A 24895-nucleotide genomic window follows, 5' to 3' on the forward strand; every position below is an offset into this window, starting at 1 on the left:
CTGCTAGGTCGGCTCCCGTGCACTGCACTAAACCAGTGTGGAGCAGAGTGGTGACCACCTTCCACGATGCTGGCCGGCTTCCCATTGGCTGCAGGAAGCTCCTGCAGCCAATGGGAAGCTGTGCATGCCTCCTCCACACCAGAAGGAGTGCTGTAAATAGTGTTTTTGTGTGTACGCACGTGCTCCAGCCCACCGCAGTGTCTGTGGGACCGTGAACCGTCCCAAGCCACAAAAACTTTGCCAACCCCTGGTCTAAAGGCTACACCTAAAGCAGAATGTGACTACTAGGTTGTTGAGTGGGGCAGCCTGATAGGACCATGTGTCACTGAAAGTTCTGCACTGGCTGCCAGTGAGCTATGAAACCCAGTTCAAGGTGTTAATACCAGCATACAATGCCCTAAATGGCTAGGGATCCAAATACCTAAAGGAATAACTCTCCCAGTATCAATCAGCAGGTGAGGGGATCACCACGCATCTGAACAAAGCCAATAAATATGGACTAAAATTAGGATATTTTCATGAAATCAAACGTAACAGCATCAGCAAATCTTTTTAGATAATGAATATCAGCCATACAATTTTGACAAGAATTGTATATTTATTTTTTGTTTGCATCATCCATATATCTGCTGAGGTAATTCACTGTTGCATTTGTATCCCAATCATCTTCCAAGGCGCTCAGGGAAATGTGCATAAAGTTAATTTATTTCCCTCCTCACTCGTCATGATACCATTGTAAAAAGGAAAGCAAATCTGAGAAATAGTAATTTACTTGCCCAGGGCCACCCAGAGTGGCTGTGCAGAAATTAGAATCCAGCTGTATGAGGTCCAGTTCCAGTTCTAACAAAGTAGCACTACATGAATTCAGGAACTTCTGGGTTTTGTATACTTCACATTCTGAAGGTAGCGCGTTTAAACACTTCAAGCTTAAGTAAATAATTCTCCAAAATCAGCATTATATAGAAATCCTCAGATAAAGGAAGAAATTGTTATTTCCACCAATAGGAGTTTGCTTGGAGAAAGGCTCACACAATAGACCAAATGCTGGTTTATATGCTAATTCTCATTTTTATCACTCAGTACAGCACACTTATCATAAAGTGTGTAACTTATGTAAATATTTTCAGTTTTTCTCCAGATTATTTATTCAAACAAGCAAAAGCTATTATCTGAGCCCTGAGCATATTTTATTTTTCTCCATTATCCGTTTCCTTCAATTTCTTAGAAAGTATAAGTTTTTCTCCAGTTCTCTTTCAAAAAGTGGCTTGTTTTCTTCCTTTGAAATAAAGAGTGAAAAAGTCATTTTATATTGAATCAGCACAATCTCTCCCTTTCCTCCCCAGAACTTCAGAGAGAAGGAAATGTTTATTGCTCTTTTTTGTCTCTCCAGGAGACCCTTCAGGTTCAGACAGCTTTTTGAAAATGACCTATTGGCCATTTGGTTCTCATGAAATGTCTTGACTTCTAAATTTGGAGGTTGCTGGTAACCTTAATGTCTGTGTCATGACACAGTATGCAACACTGTATCAGTAGAGGAAAACAGAGACTAATTTAAGACAAAATAAAAGAGAGACTGAGCCTAGTTTATCTGAAGAAAAAAGAAATCTGATTCAGCTGCACATAATTTGGCAAAGCTATTATATTTAATTATGGGGAAAGTATTTCAACTTTCTGCAATTTCTTTATTGAAATTCAAGTAATAATTGAAAAGCTGTTCCATCTTGCATTTTAGCTGGACTCTTGCATGTGAGCCAGCCAGTTATTGTTGAAAGGGAAGTGCAAGCTTGGCGCCGGTGTACATATCACACGAGTCCTGTTGGGATTGATCATAGCTAAGTGGTAGAACATAGGCTTTGCATGCAAGGGGTCACATTCTCAATATATGGTACCTCCACCAGGGTGAAAGCACATTGCTTGAGCTGAGATCCTGGAAAGCTGCTGTCAGTTAGAGCAGACAAAACTGGACTAAATGGGCAAATTGACCTGGTAGAAGGCAGCTTCTTGTGTTCCTGTGGAGGCCAGTTGAAACTAATGCATGGTATGTTCAACCACACCATGCCATAAAACTGCCCATGTGATGCAAACAATCCTGATTACAATCCAGGCTACACCTACCATGCGTAGAAGTTGCCACGTGGAATTCATTTTAACCATTATCCATGTAACTATTATAAAGAATAGTTGCTCTGAGTTCTTGGCTTAATCATCCAGCAATTAAAAAGATACTGAAACTTCTAACCAGAAACAGCATGATAGAAGAAATGCATGTCCATCAGATTATGCCAATCAGTCATGCTCATCATTGGTGCTAAATAAAAATATGCAAATTACCCCATGATGTATTTTTAATGCAGCCCTTTGGACTGAGCAGATGGCTTAGATTGTGTGGTTTGGCTGTTTCCACCCCACTATCCCCAACCTTTCTTTCTCAGTGTTGATGTTGTTTCATTTTCCTTTTGATTACCTTATGATGATAAATTGCCATTTTCAGAAGTAATCAGAATAAAAGGTCCACTTCGTCCAACATTCCATTTTTAACAGAAGATAGTCAGATGCTCCTGGGAAGCTTACAAGCAGAACATGAAAACAACTGAACACCCCTGCTGTTTATCTCTGCACTTCTGTGGGAATGGGTCAGTTGGATGAATCTGGTGTTCATAGGTATATTGCTTCTGAAGGTAGCTTAACTGCTGTTGTGATCTCATTTCCCACAAGACTTTAGCATTTAGGAAACAGAGTTATTGAATCCATTCACATTATCATCTGAGGGCAGTCCTATAAACATGAGGGCTTTCACAATGAGACATTCTTATGTCTGTCCTTGTGCAGAAAGAAGGCTTTATTGGAATTAAAAGGTTTGGGGGGGACAAATTTAAGCTTTTTCCTTTCTTTTAATATAAGGTTTGTCAGAGATTTTTGCTGGTTTGAAATGTAGCTAAGCATCTATTATACACAAGGGGATTTGAAATGATATTTGCTAAAGGATGATGGCTTTATAATCTTGCCGGAATTGAGTTTACCTTCTGCATTAAGGCATCTCCAAATGTATTCTGTGTGAACCTTTCTTGTACTGACAGGCCAGTTTGTGCACAAGAAATATAACCAACAACTTTCATGAAGTTTTCAGAGTTTAATTTTGTTTTTGTTTTTTAACCCAATATATGCTCCTGCAGAACAACTAGTATATGCTATTACAGAAAACTGCAGCACATTCCTAGGCATGTATACTGGGAAGCAAGTCCCACCATGTGCAGTGGAACTCTCTCAGATAAGGGCTTAGCCACACTTTTGCCCTGCTGTTTCCAGGTACAGGTTCTCTTAGGGAAAATGGAGCTTTAACTTATAGACCAGGCCTCAAAAGAGCAGGTGAAAGGTAAGTGTGCAGAAACCTTCAGGGTACAGCTTAAGGCTTGCACTTAAGGCTATAACCACTTAGCTGGGACAAGCCCCATTGAACCAAACAGGACTTACTTTTGAGCAGAGATCATTTGGATTGTACTGTACAACTTTGACATGTAGTATTTGCCTGCATTGTGTTCCTTCCTGTTACCTGTAACATAGAATACTTTTTAAATAATGTGACCAGCACCTGGTTGCAAATTTTACTTGCACAAGAAAACTATGTTCTCTTGGGAAAGTGCTTATTCTGTCTGTAGACTGAAATGTTCTTGTAATTTTGAACTATTCCTCCAATGACTTTTAACTTTATTTCATATGACCTTTTAAATTGTTTTTTCAACAACACTACTAGTAGTAATACAATCTGTCAAAGTACTGGTTATATATACAGTCACTTTTGGTAATCAGGTTCAATAAAAATGATGGGAATTCTTTCCCTGGAAGCATACTTTTAAAGTGTGAAATTACATGGGAAATAAGTTAATGGCATTACTGAGAAGCCTATCCCAGTATATATTAAAGGCAATTATAATGGGGGGAGGGGCAATTATTAACTCTCTCCATATCATTGAGAAAGTTTTAATTTTCAACCAATATTCACTCTCTTCAGGCAAGATCCAATTCTAGTAGACGGGGTGTGTGTGTGCTTCAGACAATGTTTCATTCATAGGAATGGGTCTTCATGTTATTCCATGTTGAAAGCTGTCACCTTTGAAGGACTTCATACCATGTGACATTTATAGGGAGGAAGAGCTACGTTGACCCCCTTTAGGATTTTCCATATAGCTGGCAAATTCTGCCCTGAAGTAGATATCATTTTTCACAGAGTTAGGGCCTACTGTGAAGGTGATATTGACTGAATTGCAACTCTTCTAGAGTTTGAAGAAATAGCTTTACAGTACTTTTCAGAGCTGTGTGCAGTCCAATGGATCAATTTCTATCAATTTTAAGTGAAGGACAGGAGATAGTAAAGGACTGGCTCCCTTAGTGGAAGTGAGTGAATATTTCTTATTTAAAACATTATTGTCTTCATTTTGGAAATACAATAAAAATGCAGCCAATGGATCAAAACACTCAACAGGGTTGAAACAGCTACATCTATTGCCATATCTTGATACTGTGGGACAAAATATACTGTCTAAGTTTCTGCAGCCATCAATTATGCATTCTCCTGTTCCAGTTATGGCTTATGTCAAAATATCATAATGCTCTTTTATGTCACATCAGTTTCAATGAAAGTGGGTTGATCATATAGCTGTCTTCCACTGAAACTAACTGAGGTGTTAAAGTGTCTTAATTTGAATACATTGTATCATATATAGAGAGAGAGAGGAAGGGAGGGAGGGAGGGAAAGAGAGAGAGATATTATTGGTTGGTCCTTAATTGTGTATTTGAAAGGGAGGGAAAGGTATAAGAGTTTCAACAGTGTTAAAATAGTTTATGCCTTATTGCATTCTTCAGTGAAAATATATTTGCTAGCCGTACTTACCATACACAATCTCACAAAGTGTCTGACTTTCTTATTGTGTAAAATGCAAATGTTATATTGAATATCTGTCTAATATTGTAACTGGGCATTCTCCACAGATGTGAACGAATGTGAAGCTGAACCCTGCAAGAATGGTGGCATTTGTACAGATCTGGTAGCTAATTATTCATGTGAGTGTCCTGGCGAATTTATGGGAAGGAACTGCCAACACAGTAAGTACAAATTACTATGTATGAATTTAAACTCCACTCTTTCTGTTGTAAAGTATTTAAATGAAGATGGTTTAAAAATGGCTGTGGCGTGTCTTCCAGTCAGAGCTTTGCTTGATGCCTATCTTCTGTAATGCTTCGTTCAAAGCTGCTCTCATCCCAAATCTCTTGCCATTATGCAACTAAGCCAGGCTAGCATCAAGGGATTTTCTCCATGCCATTCTTTATTGCTTCCTGTTTACTCTGTCTTCTATTTCCACTCTTTCTGAATTCCATTTTAAGAAGAGACTTTTTATAATCAATTCCATAAACAGAGCTTTCTGTGAGGTTTGCTTTCAGGGTATTTGTGCCTTCATTGCATTATCCCGCTTTGAGTTCATTGCTGATGAAAAGAAGCCAAAATATTGGTTTATTAAATGATTCCCAAAATGTCTTTCAGGGCACATAAGTTCTCTCAATGTGGAGTACAATGGAATAATTATGAATGATAATAATAACACAATAATATAAGCATGCAATAAAAACTATGTTACACTTCCTTAAAACCAAGTAGTTAATTAAAGTTCTTTAAATTCCTCTTCTATACATTTTCCTGGGGGACAAAACTCCATAGGTGTGGAGTGACCAATGAAAAGATAAAAATCACATAATAAATGAGTGCACTGATGGAATGCAAAAAACAAAAACAAAACAAAACAGAAAAGCCTTGAATAAAATGTGAACGATTACATCAAGGTGCATGGGTTTGTTTGTTTGTGGTTTTAACAGTACTGGGCAGTATTTATTTATTTATTTGCAATGGGTTTGATTCAGAAATATATGTGTTTAATAGAGCTGGTGAAAGGTGTTCCTCTATGGTTCCAGGGACCCTGATGAATGAAGTGGCTATGGCATGTGGGACTGAGGAAGGAGGTCAGGTAGAGACAAGCTCCACCTGTGGGAATGCCACTCATGCATGTTGCCTCCACCTAATTTTCAGGGATTAGCCCTTCCCTCTCCACCCAGCTCACTGAGCCCTTTGGGGGAAGCTGCAGGGGCTGCCAGGGTGAAGCAGGCTGTTCCTGCATTTGCAGCACAGAAAATTTGGGAATTGAAAATGGAACTGCAGAATTAAATTGCAAGTTTCCCTTGGTTTCACTTCAGAAAGAAGACTGGAACTCCAAAATACATAGGGGGAGATATAGTATTTGAGAAGCATCTCTAAATGAGACCCATAATGAAGGTGTAAGCATTACAGGTGAAAGAAAATGCTGAGGCTTTGCTCTTCATTCAGTATAATTAGAAAGAGATAACTCCACAAATGGTTGGCTCAGTTTTGTAGGTCTCGGATTCATGTCTAATTCATGATACCTTCTATCCACCACTTATATGGGCAACTGAGAAGCCATAGCTTGCATCACAATGCAGGCTGCATATACACTGCCATTTAATTTTCATCCAGCAAACTCCAACCACTGGTTGGGGGAGCACTGTACGCAATCAACACCTATTCTGTCATTTCTTCTGAAATACTGTGTTTTGATGCATTTTCCTTCTATTGAGTTAAAGAACAACCTAGCTATTTTAAACTGGTAATGGGTACACAGCCTTAGTCATGATCTCAATTCAATGAGATCTCAATTTAATGCCCAAAGGTCATATGGGAAAGTTCCTCCCCATTTCTAAACAGCAGGGAAGGTGTATGTGCATTGTTACTATTCTTCTTTATTGCTAATACTTAACTCGATACCCTGTATAGTGAAGTTAGATTTTACCTATTTACCCATTTAGTTTTACAAATGGAAGGGCTTCTTCTGTCCATGAAAGACTTTTGAACCAGTTGTGGAAAGGAGGAGATGGTTTTAAGCAATTCACCCTTTCCTTTGCAGTTGCCCCACAGTTCTTGGGGGTCTCTCAACCCTTCCAAAATTTGGAAACTCCTCTGGAGCCCCCTCCAGAGGGGGAGGGGAGTTGGCAAATTTGCCTCCTTTGTTTCTGTTGGCAGGAGCAAAGTTCTGGATTCAAGCCAAGCTTTATAATGCAGTGCAAAATCTTTCATGGGAATCACTTCCATTTTCAGGCTACATTTAACTACCTTTCACTCTTAAGATATGTTATGGTGTGCAAATTCTATGCTGGACAGGTTGTTTAATAAACTGTAGAATACTGAAGGACCCCCGTTTAGGGAGCCAACCACATATCTCCCAAGCACTTTGGCACCATTTCCCTAATTTTTAACATTCATTTGTGAGCTATAAACATAAATTGGTGTTGCAGAGTTGCTATTAAAATGTGATGTCCTAATCATAGCACAACATTCTTCCTACAAAATATAGTGAGGTCTCCCACTTTCTTCACAAGGGTTTACCATGTCATAACACCTAATTATGTAGTTATGCATTGTAATTACAACTCCTAATTGTATCATTGCATATATTTACAATAATTATATAATTGAAATCTGTCATGCCAATTATGCAAATCGATGAGTACTGATTACATCTACCTCAGTTAAACCATGATTTTCTGACTATAGTCTAAGAATCCTTAAAATACTGCCACTGAGAATTGTAAAAGATGTATATAAAAAAATACAAACATTCAATTTAGGTTTTCGTCATGATGGATTTTTGTTGAGGATTTTTGTTTGTTTTTCTTTGTTTTTCTTTATTTTGCTTTGAAGTTAACTTTGAACATCTTCAATCCAGGATATTTTTGAACTTCCCTGGAGAGACTTTTCACAGCTTGATTGTAGCTCACTTCCTACTGTTCATTAATTCCAACTGATAACTGTCAGCTATGTTACCTCTCAAGAGTTTGGCCTATTTTTATTGATTTATTTATTTGTTACTTTTTGTTTTTTATGATTGGCATTCATATTAAAACTTCACTGAAACCTGTGTGTGTGTGTGTGTGTGTGTGTGTGTAAGCTGTTATACAAACAATGGTATCTAATGTTGTACATTCGCTGAGAAGGTGCCTATCAACAGAATGGGGCCTAAGTCAGATCACTGGTCCTTCTAGCTCAGTATTGTCCATACTAGCTGGCATCAGCTTTCCAGGCTTTCAGGCATGGGTCTTTCTCAGCCCTACCTGGAGAAGCCAGGGATTGAACCTGGGACCTTTGGCATGCAAGGTAGATGATCTACCACTGAGCTATGGCATGGCCCTCTGCAGCTTTGCTCCCTAAATCTTTCCTGGGAGGTTGGGGAGGTTGGGGAGCATGTTTAGGCGGGTGCAGGGGGCTATAGGGAAATCACTTGCATAGAGTATAAGTGTTGCATGAAGTCCAACGAAGTCATTTAAGTGAGCCATTTAAGTGAGCAAGCTTTGTTGTGGGCCCAGGAGCAAGAAACCTGGGGCTGGCAGGGCCCATACCATGGGAAAACACAATAAAAACACAGGACAAACATCTTGGGTTCAAATAGGCCATAACCTTATGGATTACAGATGTAAGTAGATTTTGGCATTGGCATTGGGTATGTACCCTGAATCAACCAATCCAATGGCTGCTTAATTGTTTGCAGGGTTGATTCTGTGTTAAAGATCCCTTTATGACGTATGTCAAATAGAGGCGACCCCTTCAGGAATGCCATTTTGGGGAGTGCTGTGGCCCATTGGCCCCCAACTGAGCATCTGGACAGAAGCACCTCCCTCTGGAACCTTTTACTGGGGTGCCCCCTGATACCCTCCCAAGCCTATAAAGAGACAGTGGGTTGAAAGGTAAAAATATTTTATTCTGAGCCACAGAACAGAGTCTCAGTTGGATACTTCCCAAAAGACTAAGTCTAGAACAAAGAATGCACAGGGCATTTATACAATTGTAGCAAACACAGACGCATGATTTCCTGTGTCACTATTGGCTAGGAACGCATGTGGACAAAGCATGCTTAAGTCAGGTAGTCTTCTGCTTGGCTATAGGACAGTTACTTCCTGAAGAGGTATGTGGATGGTGCTGTGGTCTAAACCACTGAGCCTCTTGGGGTTGCCAATCAGAAGGTCAGTGGTTCAAATCCACACGATGGGGTGAGCTTCTGTTACTCTGCCCCAGCTTCTGCCAACCTAGCTGTTCAAAAGCATACCAGTGAGTAGATAAATAAGTTCTGCTGTGACAGGAAGGTAAACGGCATTTCTGTGCACTCTGGTTTCTGTCATGGTGTTCTGTTGCCCCAGGAGTGGTTTAGTCATGCTGGCCACATGACCCAGAAAGCTGTCTGTGGACAAATCCCAGCTCCTTTGGCCTGAAAGTGAGATGAGCACCACACCCCATAGTCGCCTTTGACTGGACTTAACTTTCCAGGGGTCCTTTACCTTTACTTTACTTCCTGACGCTCCCTTAACTCGAGCTTAGGCCAGGCCAGGCTAGGCGCAATTGGCCTTGCAGTTGCAACTATGAGAATATTTTGGTTGTGACTGTGGACACATGTTTATGCAGACTCAGCAGGCTGTGGTCAGCAGTGTACATGATGTGCAAACTTCAGTGTTATGTCACCCCTGCATTATAGCTCTGAGGTATGGCTCTGACTTATGATACCTCTGAGTTATGGCACCCAGGTCTCAGAAATATGACAGTGAATGTGAGCAAAGTTCTGTGCTGTGCTGTGCTGTGTTGACACTATGAGTCCTGACATCTGGCCCTAGGTCATGACATCTAGCTGGGTACCAAATCATGGCATCCAGCTATCACCCTGAAGCCCACCCTGAAGCGAAAGTGTCATACCCTCCAACATTTCTCCGATGAAAATAGGGACGTCCCATTCCATAATGATAATTTTACTATTTATAGCCTGCACATCTTACTGGGTTGCCCCAGCCACTCTGGGCAGCTCCAACATAATAAAACATTAAACATTTTTTTTAAAAAAACCTTCCCTATACAGACAGCTCAGGAGTCAAATAAGTCCAAACCCTCCGACATTTCTCCAATGAAAACAGGGATAGCCTAAGGGAAAACGGGATATTCTGGGATCAAATCAGAAACTGGGATGGCTTCTCTAAATCAGGGACATCCCTGGAAAATAGGGACACTTGGAGGGTCTGTGGTGTGGGGGTTTCTGATTTGATCCCAGAATGTCCCATTTTTCATTAGGCTGTCCCTAATTACATTGGATAAATTTTGGAGGGTATGGTAGGGCAAGCTAGTAAGGTGTGTGGGGTATAAATAGTAAAATTATCATTATGGGATGTCCCTATTTTCATTGGAGAAATGTTGGAGTGTATGTAACAGGGTGTTCAGAACTGTGACCACATGCCTGCAGTCTGAAATTGGACAGCCCATTCATTCTACCGCCTTATTCTATTGTACATGTAGATAATAGGACCGTAAGATAAAACCTGCCTAAGTCAGTCTATTGATTTTAATATTTCAATAAGAATAGCAACTTTGGATTAGGAGGCTTTTATATTGTTCTATGAGTGATAAACTTATTTAGGGATATTTAGCAGATCTTGTTAGGCAGGATTTAAATTAATGATGCAATTCCCAAAGCAGTCTGCCAGCACAAGTCTGACTACAGTGAAGTTATTCACTGTACCAACACAGATGATGTTACCTTCTGCTGTCTTTAGTCAGACTGAATATTAGAAATATCTCATCAGAAATTCTTGAAGTTGTGCCAATTTTATTGTGTGCGCCATTCGAAGATCAAGCCTTTTATTTTTATAAATCATATGTGGACACATTAATTATCAGTCTTCCTCCTCCTCCTCCTCCTCCTCCTCCTCCTCCTCCTCCTCCTCCTCCTTCTTCTTCTTCTTCTTCTTCTTCTTCTTCTTTTGTTTTACTGCCTGCCTGCAGTGTTTTTTCCCTTATTTGGTCCCCAATACAGCCTAAGAATTTCATATATTTGTGCATCTTTAACAAGAAATTACCTTACCCATATAGCCTATAGGCAGAGAATTGGGCATCATTCATTCACATATGAGAATATCGAAACTGTTTGCTGTTATTATTTAGTTATCAGGTTCCAGGTTAGCAGAAAGAAAATCTGCAAGCAGCTATGGTATTTTGTCAACAAAATATAGACACTCTTCAGTTCAGATAAATGCATTATTTTAGCTTAGTTTACATGTTACGCTAAGCCAAACCTTGGCTTGGCAAAACATGTATTCATGTGAGTTCCTAGAATGGAGCTGATAGCAGCTTTGCTTCTCCCTGGTCCTTTTTGCTGTAATGTCAAACTAAACCAAGGTTTGGCTTGTGTGTCATCTAAATTCAGGGTTGTGTGCCTTGTTTGGCCTGCTCTGCATCCCCTAAACTAGCATGTGTGGTGGAAGGTGCCGGCCTGGCACCAGTGTTGAAATGAGAGTCAGCTGCTAGTCCAGTCAGATTTTTTACATGGAATGAGGGAGTGTCATCTCAACCCCAGGCAGAAAAAATGCCTTTGACCAGACTTGCATCGTAATCATTATTGTTTAGAAATGGTTGCCATGGTCTCACTTCACTTCACTTCACTTTTTTTTTTTTTACCAACTCATTCCTGACCTCTCAGAAACACTTACATATAAGAGCACTTCTAGAAGAAATAATCAGAATAGGGGTTGAGTTTTGAACCCGATGCCCCCACAAACCCTATCAGTAGAGCAAAAACTATTGAATTCTTAGCAGCGGGTTTCCAGAAGCCTGTCGTGCTCTGGTCCATGGGGTCACGAAGAGTCCGACACACCTAAACGCCTAAACAACAATTTGATTAGCTGTTTTGGTGATGATTTTGCTGTTGTTTTTTTCTTTCTATAAACCACTTTGAGGTGTTTGGGTGCTGTTGGTTTTTTGCAATCAAGCAATATATAAATTGTACAAAATACAATAAGATTTGCATCACATTAGTTTAAGATGGGAAAACAGGGCACAATTGGGCCCAACAGAACTCCTCTTGACTAGTTTTAGCACATAATGTTTGGCAATCTGCAACTTGGATATTTTCCCTCTATTAGGGAGGGCAATTTAGTTAAGCATCATTTATTGCAAACATTAATTCTGGATATCCTCTCACATACCTGAAACCTCTCTTTGTATCTGTTTCAATCATATTTGCATTTCAATTTAAGATGTGGCTCTGATTCTACAAATAAATTTATGCAGGCTCCTGTAGCCCACGTTCATGGGGTACATTATGGGACTGACATCTGGCACAATTATTAGAAGTTTCAAAAGCTAATATAGATATTTAAATAAAATAAAATAACAGCCCTTGTAGCTTTTGAAACATATTTAAATTAGAGCAATTTGCATGGAGTTGTGCTTTGTATGGTGGCAATAGCTCATTTTTAACATTTTGCATTAGCATTGCATTTTTGATGGTTTACAAAGGACATGTGATACATTCTCAGCCTTTACTGAAGAATTAGGCCAGCTGGTATGTTTTAAGCTATCTTGGTAAATGTGTCTTGTAATGCTGTTGTCATCTTTTAGGAGAAGCCTTTTGTTGCATTTAAATTTTAGAAAAGAAAGAATACAATTTAAAATACATGTGGAAGGCCAGAATTTCACACTTGGAAGAAAAGGATAATCCCTTTTAGCAGCATGGCTAAAGCAAGCTATTATCTGAAGGGAGTACCTTCCAGCAATGTTAAGTGCATTATATTTGATGGTGCTTTTGTGTGGGTTGGCCACAGTAAAGCAGATGACCTCTCAGTTGATAATTTAACTGGAAAGATGTGACAAGACAAAGCAATACAACTCAGCATTAATGGACCAAAATGCATTTTATGAAATAGGTGAAGGTTTTATTATCCTTATTGATTGATGTACGCCAATGATACATACAGAAACACTAGCATATCCATGTTAGAGAGAAAAAACAGGGAACAATATGTTGTATATCTACTTTGACAGGGAGCAAAATTATATTGACAGGACAAAATTAGAACCATTTTCTGAACAATAAATAATATGATAACAAGAACAAGTTTCTCTTTGTCTTGTAACCATTGACATTTGAAACTCTAACTTTTCAGAGGCATTGGTTATCCAGTCATTCATACAATGCCTTGACATCCAGCATAGGAATCTGTGAGTGGAAAGAAGATCTCCTATGTCATTCTCTTCTACCTGCAGCATATGTTCTACTGAGTCAAGGATGAGGGAGTTAGGCTGGGGCAGCCTGGCTGTCCTGGGTACTTCTTGGCTCAGCCAAAGATCCACTGGATCCTAGCCCCTCATCCTGCTGATTCTTGCTATAGGATTGCTCCTTTAGTGTAGTGCTACTGCAACACATAATGCCTGCATTCTTGGCCTGCACCACGGCTGCCTTTAACTAAGACTTTGGTGGTTGCATGTGGCTTTCAAACCTGGAGCTGTCCTTGCCCTCAGACATGTCAGCAGATATCAAATGACCTCCATATTTATTTTGAATGTGCCTCAAAAGCCAGTCGTTAATTGCTCCTACCTTATCTGGGGGGGGGGGGGGGAATTGTGGCAAGGAGTAAATAGGCTGCAAATCTCACCTTCTTCACTGCTATGAAGGCGAAGCCTTAATCCCATCCCCACTTTTTCCTTTCTCAAAAGAAAAAGATGAAGGACAATTTTTTCCTTTAAATATATTGTGGCAAAGTTCAAATGAGGATTCGCATCTTCTAGGGAACACAAGTATGCACTTGCTATATAGATCAAGGGCTCTCCAAAGATTTGGTAAATACCACCTTGAGAAAGAAACTTGGCTTCTGTTCATAAAGTTGAGCAGGGTAGGAGGGGAGTCATGTTCAATTATCACTGAATATGTGCAGAATTAAAATTGGACCAGTAATCTGTGGCTGCCAACTGTTTTAAATAGCTGTCAGTAAAATGGATAGCCCCCTAAAATTGTTCCTGTAGTCATAATCATATAATTTTATAGTACCACAGTAATGAAGCAGCTTGAAAAGTATTCTGCGTCTGCTGGAAGGAAGAAGATTCTGTGTCTTCAAGTGCTTTTGTGCAGTACATTCTGCTCCTTTGCAGAAAATAGGCTTTGTGCTATGGATGAAAAAGGACCAATAATGGCCCATATAGTTTCTATTGGTTATGGAAATAATACGAAATAAACAAACTACCACAATATTCATTCCAACCTATCTATAAAGATCCTCCATAAAGTTTATTTTCCTTTATTTTTCACTCCTCCCAAAGCATAGTACTCTCACAAAACAGCAGTGAGAGAACAGGAATAGCTGTGAGCTAAATTGCACATTGAGAAGTTTATGCATGAATCAGTATTAACTACCATAGTATTAGAGGTCATCTATAACCCCACTGTCAGGGTTTGTGTTCGGTACTATTATCATGCCATACTAAGCACAGCCAGAGTTATCTCATTCCACAAAATTAGGCACTGGAAGGAGAAGCGGACCACAGATGTCTAAAGCATATTTGCTTTTCACATGTCTCCCATTTGAAATCTGTGTTGAGCTGCTGATGGCTTCTTGTGGAGCTCTGCTAGCTGGATAAGTTAAAAGAATGCATCCAAGACTGCAGTATCACCTTGAATAACAATAAAGCAATGTCTTCCGGTGGCAACCATTATTTTAAAGATACTACATTTTGTTGTGCACCTGTTAGAGATCCGTTTAAGCCATCAACAGATTGTGATGTAAATTATTCCTGATATAAATTATTCCTGCCTCTACTACTACTCTAAGCACACCAGTGATGCCTCCCACTTTCTGACAGTGGAAAACACATTACCAATTGTTGATGGGAACTGTGCTGCCTTTGCACCCAAATCTTTGTTGAAGCTGGCAATGGAAGCTCCCTGCATTTGTAGAACTCTGGTTCAATATCCACTGGGTAAATTCACACATAACACCCAAACCATGATACTAACAGGACTGCTTCCATAGAGGGGAATCAGGGCAAAGTGTGTTTTTGTGCTCCCCCTCCCTTCATTGCCAGTGGATCTCAGTGAACCTATTTGACTTCAGTGGCAATGCTTTAAACAGTGGTGAAAAGCTGTGTGTAGCTACCTTTTTAATTTCCCACAGTGCACCTAGAATGACTCTGTGTCAGGAGGATTGTGGGAAAATAAGAGGGTGGCTAGATCCACTCACCTGTTGAAGCTCAATGTGTAGAGTCAAAGACAGGTATCAGTTGTGGGCCTGGCAGTCTTGGCAGCTGCTTAAGGATGTCAGGAGTTGACACCAGCCTCTTGTATGTGAATATGGCCTATGTTAGCATCCTCCCTCTTTCCTCCATGTGCTCTGATTCCCTCCCTTGTTTTTAATGGCACACCATAGCTCATTGTTATATCTGAACAGGACAAACCATGAATGTATACAATAGTTTAAACTATATTTGAAATCTCTAGCTGTGGATTTTCTACACTGAGAAGTGGTTGGTCTCCTGGTTTGTAAACCATAGTTTACTCAGTTCAGATAATCCAGGAAACAATGTTTTGTTTCTTGGTCAGAAGGAAATCTGAGCACCTCAGGGAAGTAGGGTGGCAAAAGGGAATACATGAATCATGATGTGGTATGTCTTAACCAACACATTTAACATCTTGATGTTGTCTTTTTATTAAATAAACAGAATAAAACAAATATATTGTTTGGTACTAATATGGGATTCTACTTTCTCCTCCTTGCTAAAACATTTTGTTTGTTCAGAATTGTCTGAACTTATACCATTTTTTCTCATCAAGGAAGTATATTGTCTAAAACTCCTGTTGTAACTGGGCTTCTGCTAGGTTTAGCAGCAGCTAACAAATCTGTTCATAGGTGAAATGTATGATCCCGATTATATATGAAATGCTTCCCCCCCCCCAATGAAATAAATTGATTTTCCTCCAAAACTATTGCCAGGCTTTGAAATCACAGGTTTTATTTTCAACTTTAATGACAGATCAAAATACAGTGAAATAAGCTTACAGAGAAATATGATTTTTAAAAAAGAAAATAAAATATCTTTAAAGCAAAGGATCAAAGATATAGAATATTAATCAAATAGATGCTGTATACTCCAAAAAGAATGTGAACAAACTGATGTGAAAATGTAGAGAACTAAATTTATGATGGGAGAAATGAGAAATTATGGGGTAACAGAAATTGACAGATTCACCTGTCCCTAGTCAGGAATCTATTACCCATACTCTTGTGTTTCAAATGTTCTGTACCTTTTCTTCTTCTCATCCCTTCTTTTCCTACAGAATGCTCTGGGCCACTGGGAATTGAAGGCGGAATAATTTCAAACCAGCAAATTACTGCATCATCTACCCATCGGGCACTTTTTGGGCTCCAGAAATGGTATCCTTACTATGCACGACTTAACAAGAAAGGTCTTGTAAATGCTTGGACTGCAGCAGAAAACGACAGATGGCCATGGATTCAGGTAACAGATGGAGCTGTGAGAGGGTGGGTGGGTGGCAGTAAGTCTCCTAGCCTCTGTTGCCAACATCACTTAAGTAACTGATGAACACAAATGGCAAACTATTATCAGGATTCTTATTTACAACCTTTAATTGAGGCCTAGACTTATGAGGAGGCATTTTTATTGCGATCGCTGTAGACCTTTTAAGTGCTCCAGGCCTAATCAGAAAGCAGGAACCTGCCGCCACAAAAATCTGTTGAGCATACATTCCAGTTTGCAGAAATGTATTTGTTCATTATTGCTGTAGTGGCACCATCTGCTGAAAGGCATATTGTTACACATTACCACCTTCTTCTCTTCATAAAACGCAATAGGTCACTACCTAACTCAATGGGAGCTTTGACGGATGGTATTTATAAGAGCTCCAGCCACCACAGAGAGTAACATAAGAGAAAGATTGCCTTTGAGGCTTCTCACCTTAATGAACCATTGCCAGAGGGGTATATATAATCTGGGCATTTGCTTGTTATTTTTGGTTATTTAACAATGCATATGCTGCCATTTCAGAGTCCTCTAATCATGGCTTACAATTAATATCATGAGAAATGTCCTGATCCACTGGCCCAAAGGAGGGCTCGTAGGAGTGGTTGGGTACAGGAATACCAAAGAAGTATGCCCAAAATGCCAGTGATCAGTTCTAGTCCTTTATTATAGGAAGGTATAGGCTTACAGCAAATCAGCCTGCCAGATCTCACAGCCTTTAGAGATATGGGGCAGACACCACAGTAAAAAGATAGTTTGACTGTACCCAAAGCAAGTGTCCAGACATTCTTTATACACAAAGCAGCTTATGTCACTTTGGCCAGGTCTTCCCATCACTTCACCTGACCGGATGAGGGCATAGGTGGCAAATACCCAAATCTCACGGATAGTTTCCCTTTCTGGGGTCAGAGCCCAGCACTTCAAGTGAATGTAAACATATGTGTGAGCTTGTTGTTACAACTACCAATTAATTGTGGGGTTATATTGACTACCAAGATGGCGTTTACAGAGCTTCCTTTGGTTCAACACAAGAATGTTTGTCACTGTGTGATGAAGGGAGGAAGAGAAATTGAATAAATGGATGATATCCAACTAAGTCATTGAGTATGACTTAGTTGGATATCATCCATTTATTCAATTGAGTAGACTCATTTAAATCAGTGGGTGAGAGCTAGTAGTTGCATCCTGCATATGCAACAACAACAACAACAACAAACAGGGTAAGCAGGAAAGAAGAAAGGAAGACTGCTCATACTGCACTGCATGTCACTTATTGGACTAAAGTCCATTGATTTCGGAAGAAGTTTAAAATATATCTTAAGAGTTACTATAAAATTGAGGAGTGCTAAAATGCTAAGGGAGAGGAAGACGTAGAATTACAGCGGTAAATTTTGTTTGATTTAGGGTGAAATTGAAAAGGAGAATGAATTTATATTTAATTGGCTAAAAGGGTTGTTGAATAATCGTAAAAAAAAAGGATGCAAAAAGGGGAAGGTATGGGGAAGTCCGAGAAAAGAGGCTTATGGAAATAAGGTTAAGAAATTATGATTTTTTGTGTTTGTTTCCATGTTGTTTTTGTTGTGTTTGTTAAAAATTGGAAAATTAATTAAAAAATTTATTAAAAAAAAAAAAAGTCCATTGATTTCAGTTGGTCTACTCTGAGTATGACTAATGTTGGAAACCACTCAATAGCTTTAAAATATTTAACTTAAAAACAGCAGCATGAGGAAGTAGCCTCATGCTACTAATAGAAGTCTTTGCCTTCTATTAACAATATTGTACTCTCCCAGTCTGAGAAATTCAGGAGTTTTTTCATGTTACATATCACATGAAAGATTTCAATTAAGTGGGACTTACTTCTGAGTAAACATGTACAGGACTGCATTGTCAGGTGTGTTGTGTACTTTTCTTTTGTTGTAAATGTGCCACCTCCTCCATTTTCCAGGTGCATGACAAACACTAACCAATAAATATGTAATTTATTTTTTCCAGCATCATCCTAATGAACTGAATATTAAAATTACCATTCTAAATTTATGCTCCCAGCATGCAACTACTACTAGAACTACAATGTTTATAATTGGATTGCAATTTAGAGGGTCAGTGGCTATGGCATTGAAAGCAAATTAAGGGAGACACACTCATATCTAACTTTAAAGCACTCCTTGTAGATTTACAGAATTAATAAAAGAACATCCATGTTAAATGCTTACTGCTTCATTAAGACCAAAAAATGCTGATTTAACTTTGTTGGAAGATATAGCATCTTATATCTTTGATTTTAATAACCACCACTTAGATATGATCAAATTCATCTCTTAACCTATTGTAGTAAACTCAGCCTTTTCTTTTTAACTCCAAGCAATGAATAAGTGTTGTTGTCTCTGCCTTGGCTAGTGTAACTTTTAGCTTTTAGAACAAATATTTCCAGAAAGGCAGGAAGGATACAACAAAGGGAGAGTTTGGAAATAATGCCTGGCCTGTCCATCCATTATGCTAAGCCATGGTTGATCAAAACCATGGTTTATAAACCAGCAATAAACTATTACCTACAACAAACTATGAGCATGTTTTGTTTGTGGTTAATAGAAACTGTACCTGTACCATATAACCATATACTGGTGCACAAAGTCCAGAGAGCATGGGAGATATAGTTCCAGAGTTGCAGCAACCTCTGACAGACCTACCTTACCGACTGAACGACCTAACTTTCAAGTTGAAACAAAATAAAAAAATTCCTTCTAGTAGCACCTTCTAGAGACCAACCAAGTTTGTGATTGGTATGAGTCAATCACCCATCTCCTACTACCCTTCTGAGAAAAAGCCCACCCACCCTCCCACTATACATAAGGGTCTGGTGACTTCTCTTTTGGTGTATCTGAAGAAGTGTGCATGCACACGAAAGCTCATACCAATCACAAACTTAGTTGGTCTCTGAGGAGTTACTGGAAGGAATTTTTTTATTTTGTTCTAATTTTCAAGATTCTTCAGGCTTTGCATTTAGTCAAACTCCTATTCAGGATATCAGAGTGACAGAAAAGGAATAAGAAAAGGAAAGAGCCTCCGCTGCTACTCTTGCCAGGGACTAGTGGAAATTTGTTTGGGAAGCTGGTGAAAAGGTTTTCAGAGATGGCAAGAGTTGGGAGATACATGTGGAAAGGAGTTTCTCTGGGTTTTACCTTGATCAGGGACATAGAATAATTTGCAGGCTTTGAAACCACTCCTCCCATTTAATATGGGCTTTTAGAAGCACAGAAGTTCATCTTCAAGTGTCTCTTGGAGTTTGTCAACACTTCTCATGAATTTAGTCCGTTTGTACTGTGCGCTGCAGGGATTTTGTCACTTACTGAATCCTTTTCACCCTACAGCAGTAGGGAGACCTCCACTGGCTGTTAGAGAAAAACAGAGCTGAACTTCCTCTCAAGTGTCAGAATGCAAAATAAGTTTCCTTGCTCAACCCACCCACAGACATTAATCTGTAGGCCAGGTGTGGAAATCAATTGATCCTTGATCTTCCCATGTGAGAAAGCACAAATTGATCCCATAATGTCCTTCCTTTTTCTCCATCTAAGCTATTAATTTATCTATTGCTCATTGTTGTTTCATAAGTGCAAGCATTTCAATATCCTGATGGCAGGGAATCAAAGCAGAACGGTGGCATATATTATCAGCTCTTTGGGGAGAAGCTATTTCGCATTGGTCTTAGCTAAAGAGAATATCCAACTCTCAACACTTACCCAGTTCTGATTAAAGCTTGCATCCCTAAGGACATATTATACCAAGTACATTAATTTACTGCTTAGCCCTAATGATCCCATTTAAGTTATCCCTGATGGAAAATTACAAATTTCATTTAGGAAGAGATTTTAACAGTAATCTTACACATAGCTATAAATAAAGGTCCTGGAAAGCCAAAACACTGTTACGGTGCCTCTCTGTCTCAGTAACATACTGTAGCTTGCTTGATCTATACTTATTTGGTTGTTCATCCTAATTACAACAAAGCTTGAGTATATTTGCTTCCTTATTAATTGTAAAAGATAGATCCTACATATTATGCAAGCAGCTGTAAGTAGTTGTGTTAAAGAAAATTAAATACAGTCCCTGATTCAAGTAAACACACTTCTTCCTATTGCAAATAAATGTATGAACTGGAGTAATATCTGCATATCATTTCCCCCCTCCCCCTCCAAACACACACCCCATCAACCAGGGTGGAGTTGGGGGTGGATTACTCTGTAAGAAGTTCTTTTGCCCCAGAAGAAGCGGAAGTAAGTCTATGTGTGACTCCTTAGCTATATAGGTGTGAATAAATCACATTTCAAAATGTGTTTACTTGGACAGGGTTTGTTTTATGTTGAACTAGAAAAGTTTACTCTGTGTGTGATCAGTGGTGGAGGTTCATGCTTCGGCACTGGGGGGGGGGCAGAGAGCAGGTGGGGGCAGGGCTGGTGCGCATCCTGGGGGTGTGGTGCCCAGCCCGTATGGGTGTGGTGCCCAGCATGGGCAGGGGGCAGCCACAATGGCACCCTGCCAGGATCGCGCTGCCCAGGGGCGGTGCGCTCCCCCCGTATGCCTCTTCCTCTGCCAGTGTGTGTGATAAGTTGAGTAGTAAGTTGCATCAGACTGATCCGAGGAAAGGTGGGGGTTTTTCACTTTTGATTGGCTTGCTGGATGAAAATTCTTTGTCACTTATTAGATGAGAAAAATGGTCTGATCTGGGGTAGGGCAGAAACAAATCTGATTGGTTAAAAGGTTGGATGGACCATAAATAAGGTACTTTTACCACTGATCAGGCTGAGTGTGTGTCTCTCTCATATATTGAGGGGGATATTGAGGAGGATATTGAGGATAGGGAAAGTGTACAATTGTAGCCTACTTCTAAGGAGACTTTGGAAGCCGAAAATAAGGTGAATCGAGAAATCAGGGGGTGGGAAAATGATAGAGAAGGAAGGGTAAGAAATCTTCTTCTACTTACTGATTTTTAATTGGAGATTGAAGCCTGGGCAGTTGCTTTAGATTATTTTTTTAAAAAATACACAGCAAAAAATATCAGGGAAACTATACATAATTAACTTCATGTGTTCTTTGAGCCAGAACGTTGAATAATGTTGATCAGGGCATCTGTGCTGTGATATTTTTACTCAGTAGGTGTTGGAAGACAGAAGAAGAAGAAAAAAAACCTAATTACAATGCCAGACTTCCTCTTGAGACTCATCAAGTTTTCTTTTTCCCTCTGCTTTACTCCACATAGCATGTTCCCAAACAAAGTGCTTTCAATTTTTAATGAGATGTATTGTCTTACGTTCTTTACTGAGCAAAGGAATAATGCAGACTTTTAAAAATGCCTTTAATTCACTTTGGATAAGACCCATAAATTGTCAAAAGTATGTCTTATTTTGTTCTTCTTCTTATAGGATTCTTGTTGTTTTGCAGCTGAAATCTGAAAATTCTTAACTTTTCCTTTGACCGATTTTTTGTGGTAGCATAGGTGAATGGGGAGTGTGCTCTTCAGCTTCCTTGGTGTGCAAGTTTTCTTATTAATCTTGAACCAACATAGAAATAAAACTGAAGGGTTCTTCCTGTTGCACTTGTCTCGCCAGCACTGAGTTAAAAGCTACAAGAATACAAAACTAAGAAATGTGATGAAAAATAGAGCCATCTATTTTGAGGTGGCTGAGATGATAACAAATATTCAATCGTCGCTTGAGGGTAGAGAAAGAGTTGCAGTCTACCAGTTGCTCCCACAGCTATATTTTGTGTCTTATTATTTGTTAAGGATTGAAAGCATGTTTACTATCTTTATAGTTTTGCTGGTGAATGCTCCAAGAAGCTCTCAAAGCAACTTGCAAAAAATTATAGCCATAAAATCCCATTAAAAGAATGAAAATATGATGCTGTTCATATGATGCCAGGATTTTACAAGCAGCAGTTCTTCCCTCATCCTTAGTCTTCCTTGGTGTTGCCCTTTGGACCTCACTTACTAGGCAGAAGCAGCTCCTACTGAGGTTCTCAGAGGCAAAGGACAGGACTGAGCAGCTGGAACTTGAGGAAGGGATGACTTCAAAGTTGCTTTCTGGAACCATGGACCAACAGGGCTGATTGGCCCTGAAAGTATGTCTTCAAATGAAGTTACTATGACAGCAACCTCCTTTGAACTTTGATTGGTGGGCAGTCCTGCCCAAGTTGGCCCTTGCAGATGGAGAAATTAAGCATCTGGTCCACCAGCCGAGTGCAGTTCCTCACCTCTGACCTACACCAGGGTCCGCTATTAGAAGGTCCTTAAGAGAGCCTGTATCAGACACTAATACAGACTGTCCTAGTCTGTCCAGTGTGGGAATTACTCAAGACAATATATATTTGGTGGCTTGTATATAAAAAGTTGATGTATAGTTATCCCAGAACCTTGAAATATACCCCCCTACCCTGAATATATAAACACAAAACCAAATAAGAAAATCAAAAAAGGTTAAAAACAAGTAAAAAGCAAAAAGAAATTGGAAAGAACCAAATGTTCCTGTGTATTGCTTCTCTGAGCCTGTCTCCTCACTGGAACAAAGCAACCCTTTTTAATAGCTTAATCTGAAATATTTGTACTGCTCACATTTTTCTTTCCTGGTTGTATATATCTATCTGCCCTACCCCACATTTTTAGCCTGCAAATGCTGGGAAATGGCATAGAGGAACTTAATCATGTAAAATATATGCCAAGGAATAAAGTAATTAATATTATCCTTTTGCTAAACATAGTTAAGCTTATAATCAATACTTTGTAAATTAAATGCAATTTAAGTGACTGCAGAATTCTGTAAAACAGGAGGCTGATTGTGGGCTTTGTATGGAAGCTGACGTTTAAACATGCCAGTAGCTGAATAATTCATAACTTTCCATTAATAGCATTCACAGCAACTACCTTTGGGACTAAAATAATAACTTAATAAGAAGAAGAAACAAACCAAGCAAGTTTTCAGTCTGTCTAATTCTGTAAACTCTCGGAGGCATAAAGTGATGTTTCCCAGCGAAAACCAAATGAGTTGAGCCCTTAGGAAAAAGAGAAGAAAAAGAAAAAGCAGAATTTTGTAATATTTTCATTCTGAAGCAGAATAAAACATATAGGCACTGATCCAGTTCTAGCCACTAGTTTATTATTACTGCTAAACAGGCATCTCAATGTGATGTACAATAAACATAGCAAAAAAAACAGTTGAAAACACACACACAAACACACTGGATGAAGAAAACTAAAGCCATGCAAAATAGGCACTCATGACACTGATCAGTTCATCCAGCTGGAATAGCCAGACAGAACAAAAATGTCTTCAATTCTTTCTGAAAATTGTAGATAGTAGGTGCCTGCTTTATCTTGAGAGTAGTTCTGTTCCACAGAATATGGCAGCCCTGCTCCAAGATACTGCAGACTGAGCTTCTGAGATCTTTGGAACTTGCAGGACAAACTCAAACCACAGAGATCTACTGGGTATATCAGGGTTAATATAGTCAGTCTCTCAAATAACCTGTTCCTGAACTGCAGAGGGCCTTATATCTTGACCTTGAACTTGGCTCAATAGCAGTCTGGCAGTCAGTGCAAATCCCACGAGGAGGGTGTTTATATACTGGTGGTCATATGACCCTACAAGCATCCTAGCTTCTGTCTTCTGCACCAGTTGCAGCCTCTGGACCAACCCCAAGGGTAGGCCTACATAGAGCACATTGCAGTAATCCAACCTTGAGGATAGACAACTGTGATCAAATTATGCCAGTCTACGAATGTCTGCAGCTGTCTCATCAAAGCTGGCAAACACGCCTACAACAGTACATCTGCATATCTCTACATTTACTGTGTACACAGCAGCCTATGATTGAAAAGAGCAGCATTTTTGAGATTCAGCAAAGGATAACACTGCTCTGCCTAGTACCAACAGAAGGCAGGGGCAACCTCGGCCCTCCAGATGTTTCGGGACTGCAATTCCCATCATCCCTGACCACTGGTCCTGTTAGCTAGGGATCATGGGAGTTGTAGTCCCAAAACATCTGGAGGGCCAAGGTTGCCTATGCCTGCAGTAGAGCATCAGCCCTGGTGTCAGAATGTAGCATCCTCAGGCAGCTGCTTGGGGCCCTAACAGGGCTGGGGCCTGACTTGAAGCTCCCATGCCAGGAAGCTTGTATCTCCATGTTAATTTCTTACAATGCTCTGAAGTAGAATCATTTCAGAGCATAATGGGAAATTTAAATGGAGTCTCCGTATTGTTTGGTGCTGATCTATATGCTGCTGCACTTGGGTCCAGTTGGCATGTTTGATGCTTTCGCAACGTTGTGGCTTCCTCCCCTTACCTTGCCAACATCAAGTTGGCACAGTAAAATTAGTATAATTTAGACAGGAATATAACACCTCTAACCATAGTGGGAAAGACCATATGGACCTGTGTATGTGTGCCTGCTCTGTCTAATGCCATCTTCAAAGGACGCACAGCTACTCTTTCTTAAATATTGGTGAAGGTT

General features: G+C 39.6%; 1 protein-coding gene across 1 annotated transcript in view; it reads left to right on the forward strand.

The window, feature by feature from the left end:
- Positions 1 to 24895, forward strand: part of EDIL3 (EGF like repeats and discoidin domains 3) — a 240794-nt gene that overhangs the window by 147171 nt on the left and 68728 nt on the right. Inside the window, exons 5-6 of the mRNA XM_079995641.1 lie at positions 4987 to 5100; positions 16194 to 16375. Coding sequence (XP_079851767.1) covers positions 4987 to 5100; positions 16194 to 16375 — 296 coding nt within the window. The remainder of the gene's footprint in view (positions 1 to 4986; positions 5101 to 16193; positions 16376 to 24895) is intronic.

The sequence above is a fragment of the Podarcis cretensis genome (genome assembly GCF_951804945.1).
Source record: "Podarcis cretensis genome assembly, chromosome: 11".
NCBI classification, from domain to species: Eukaryota; Metazoa; Chordata; class Lepidosauria; order Squamata; family Lacertidae; genus Podarcis; species Podarcis cretensis.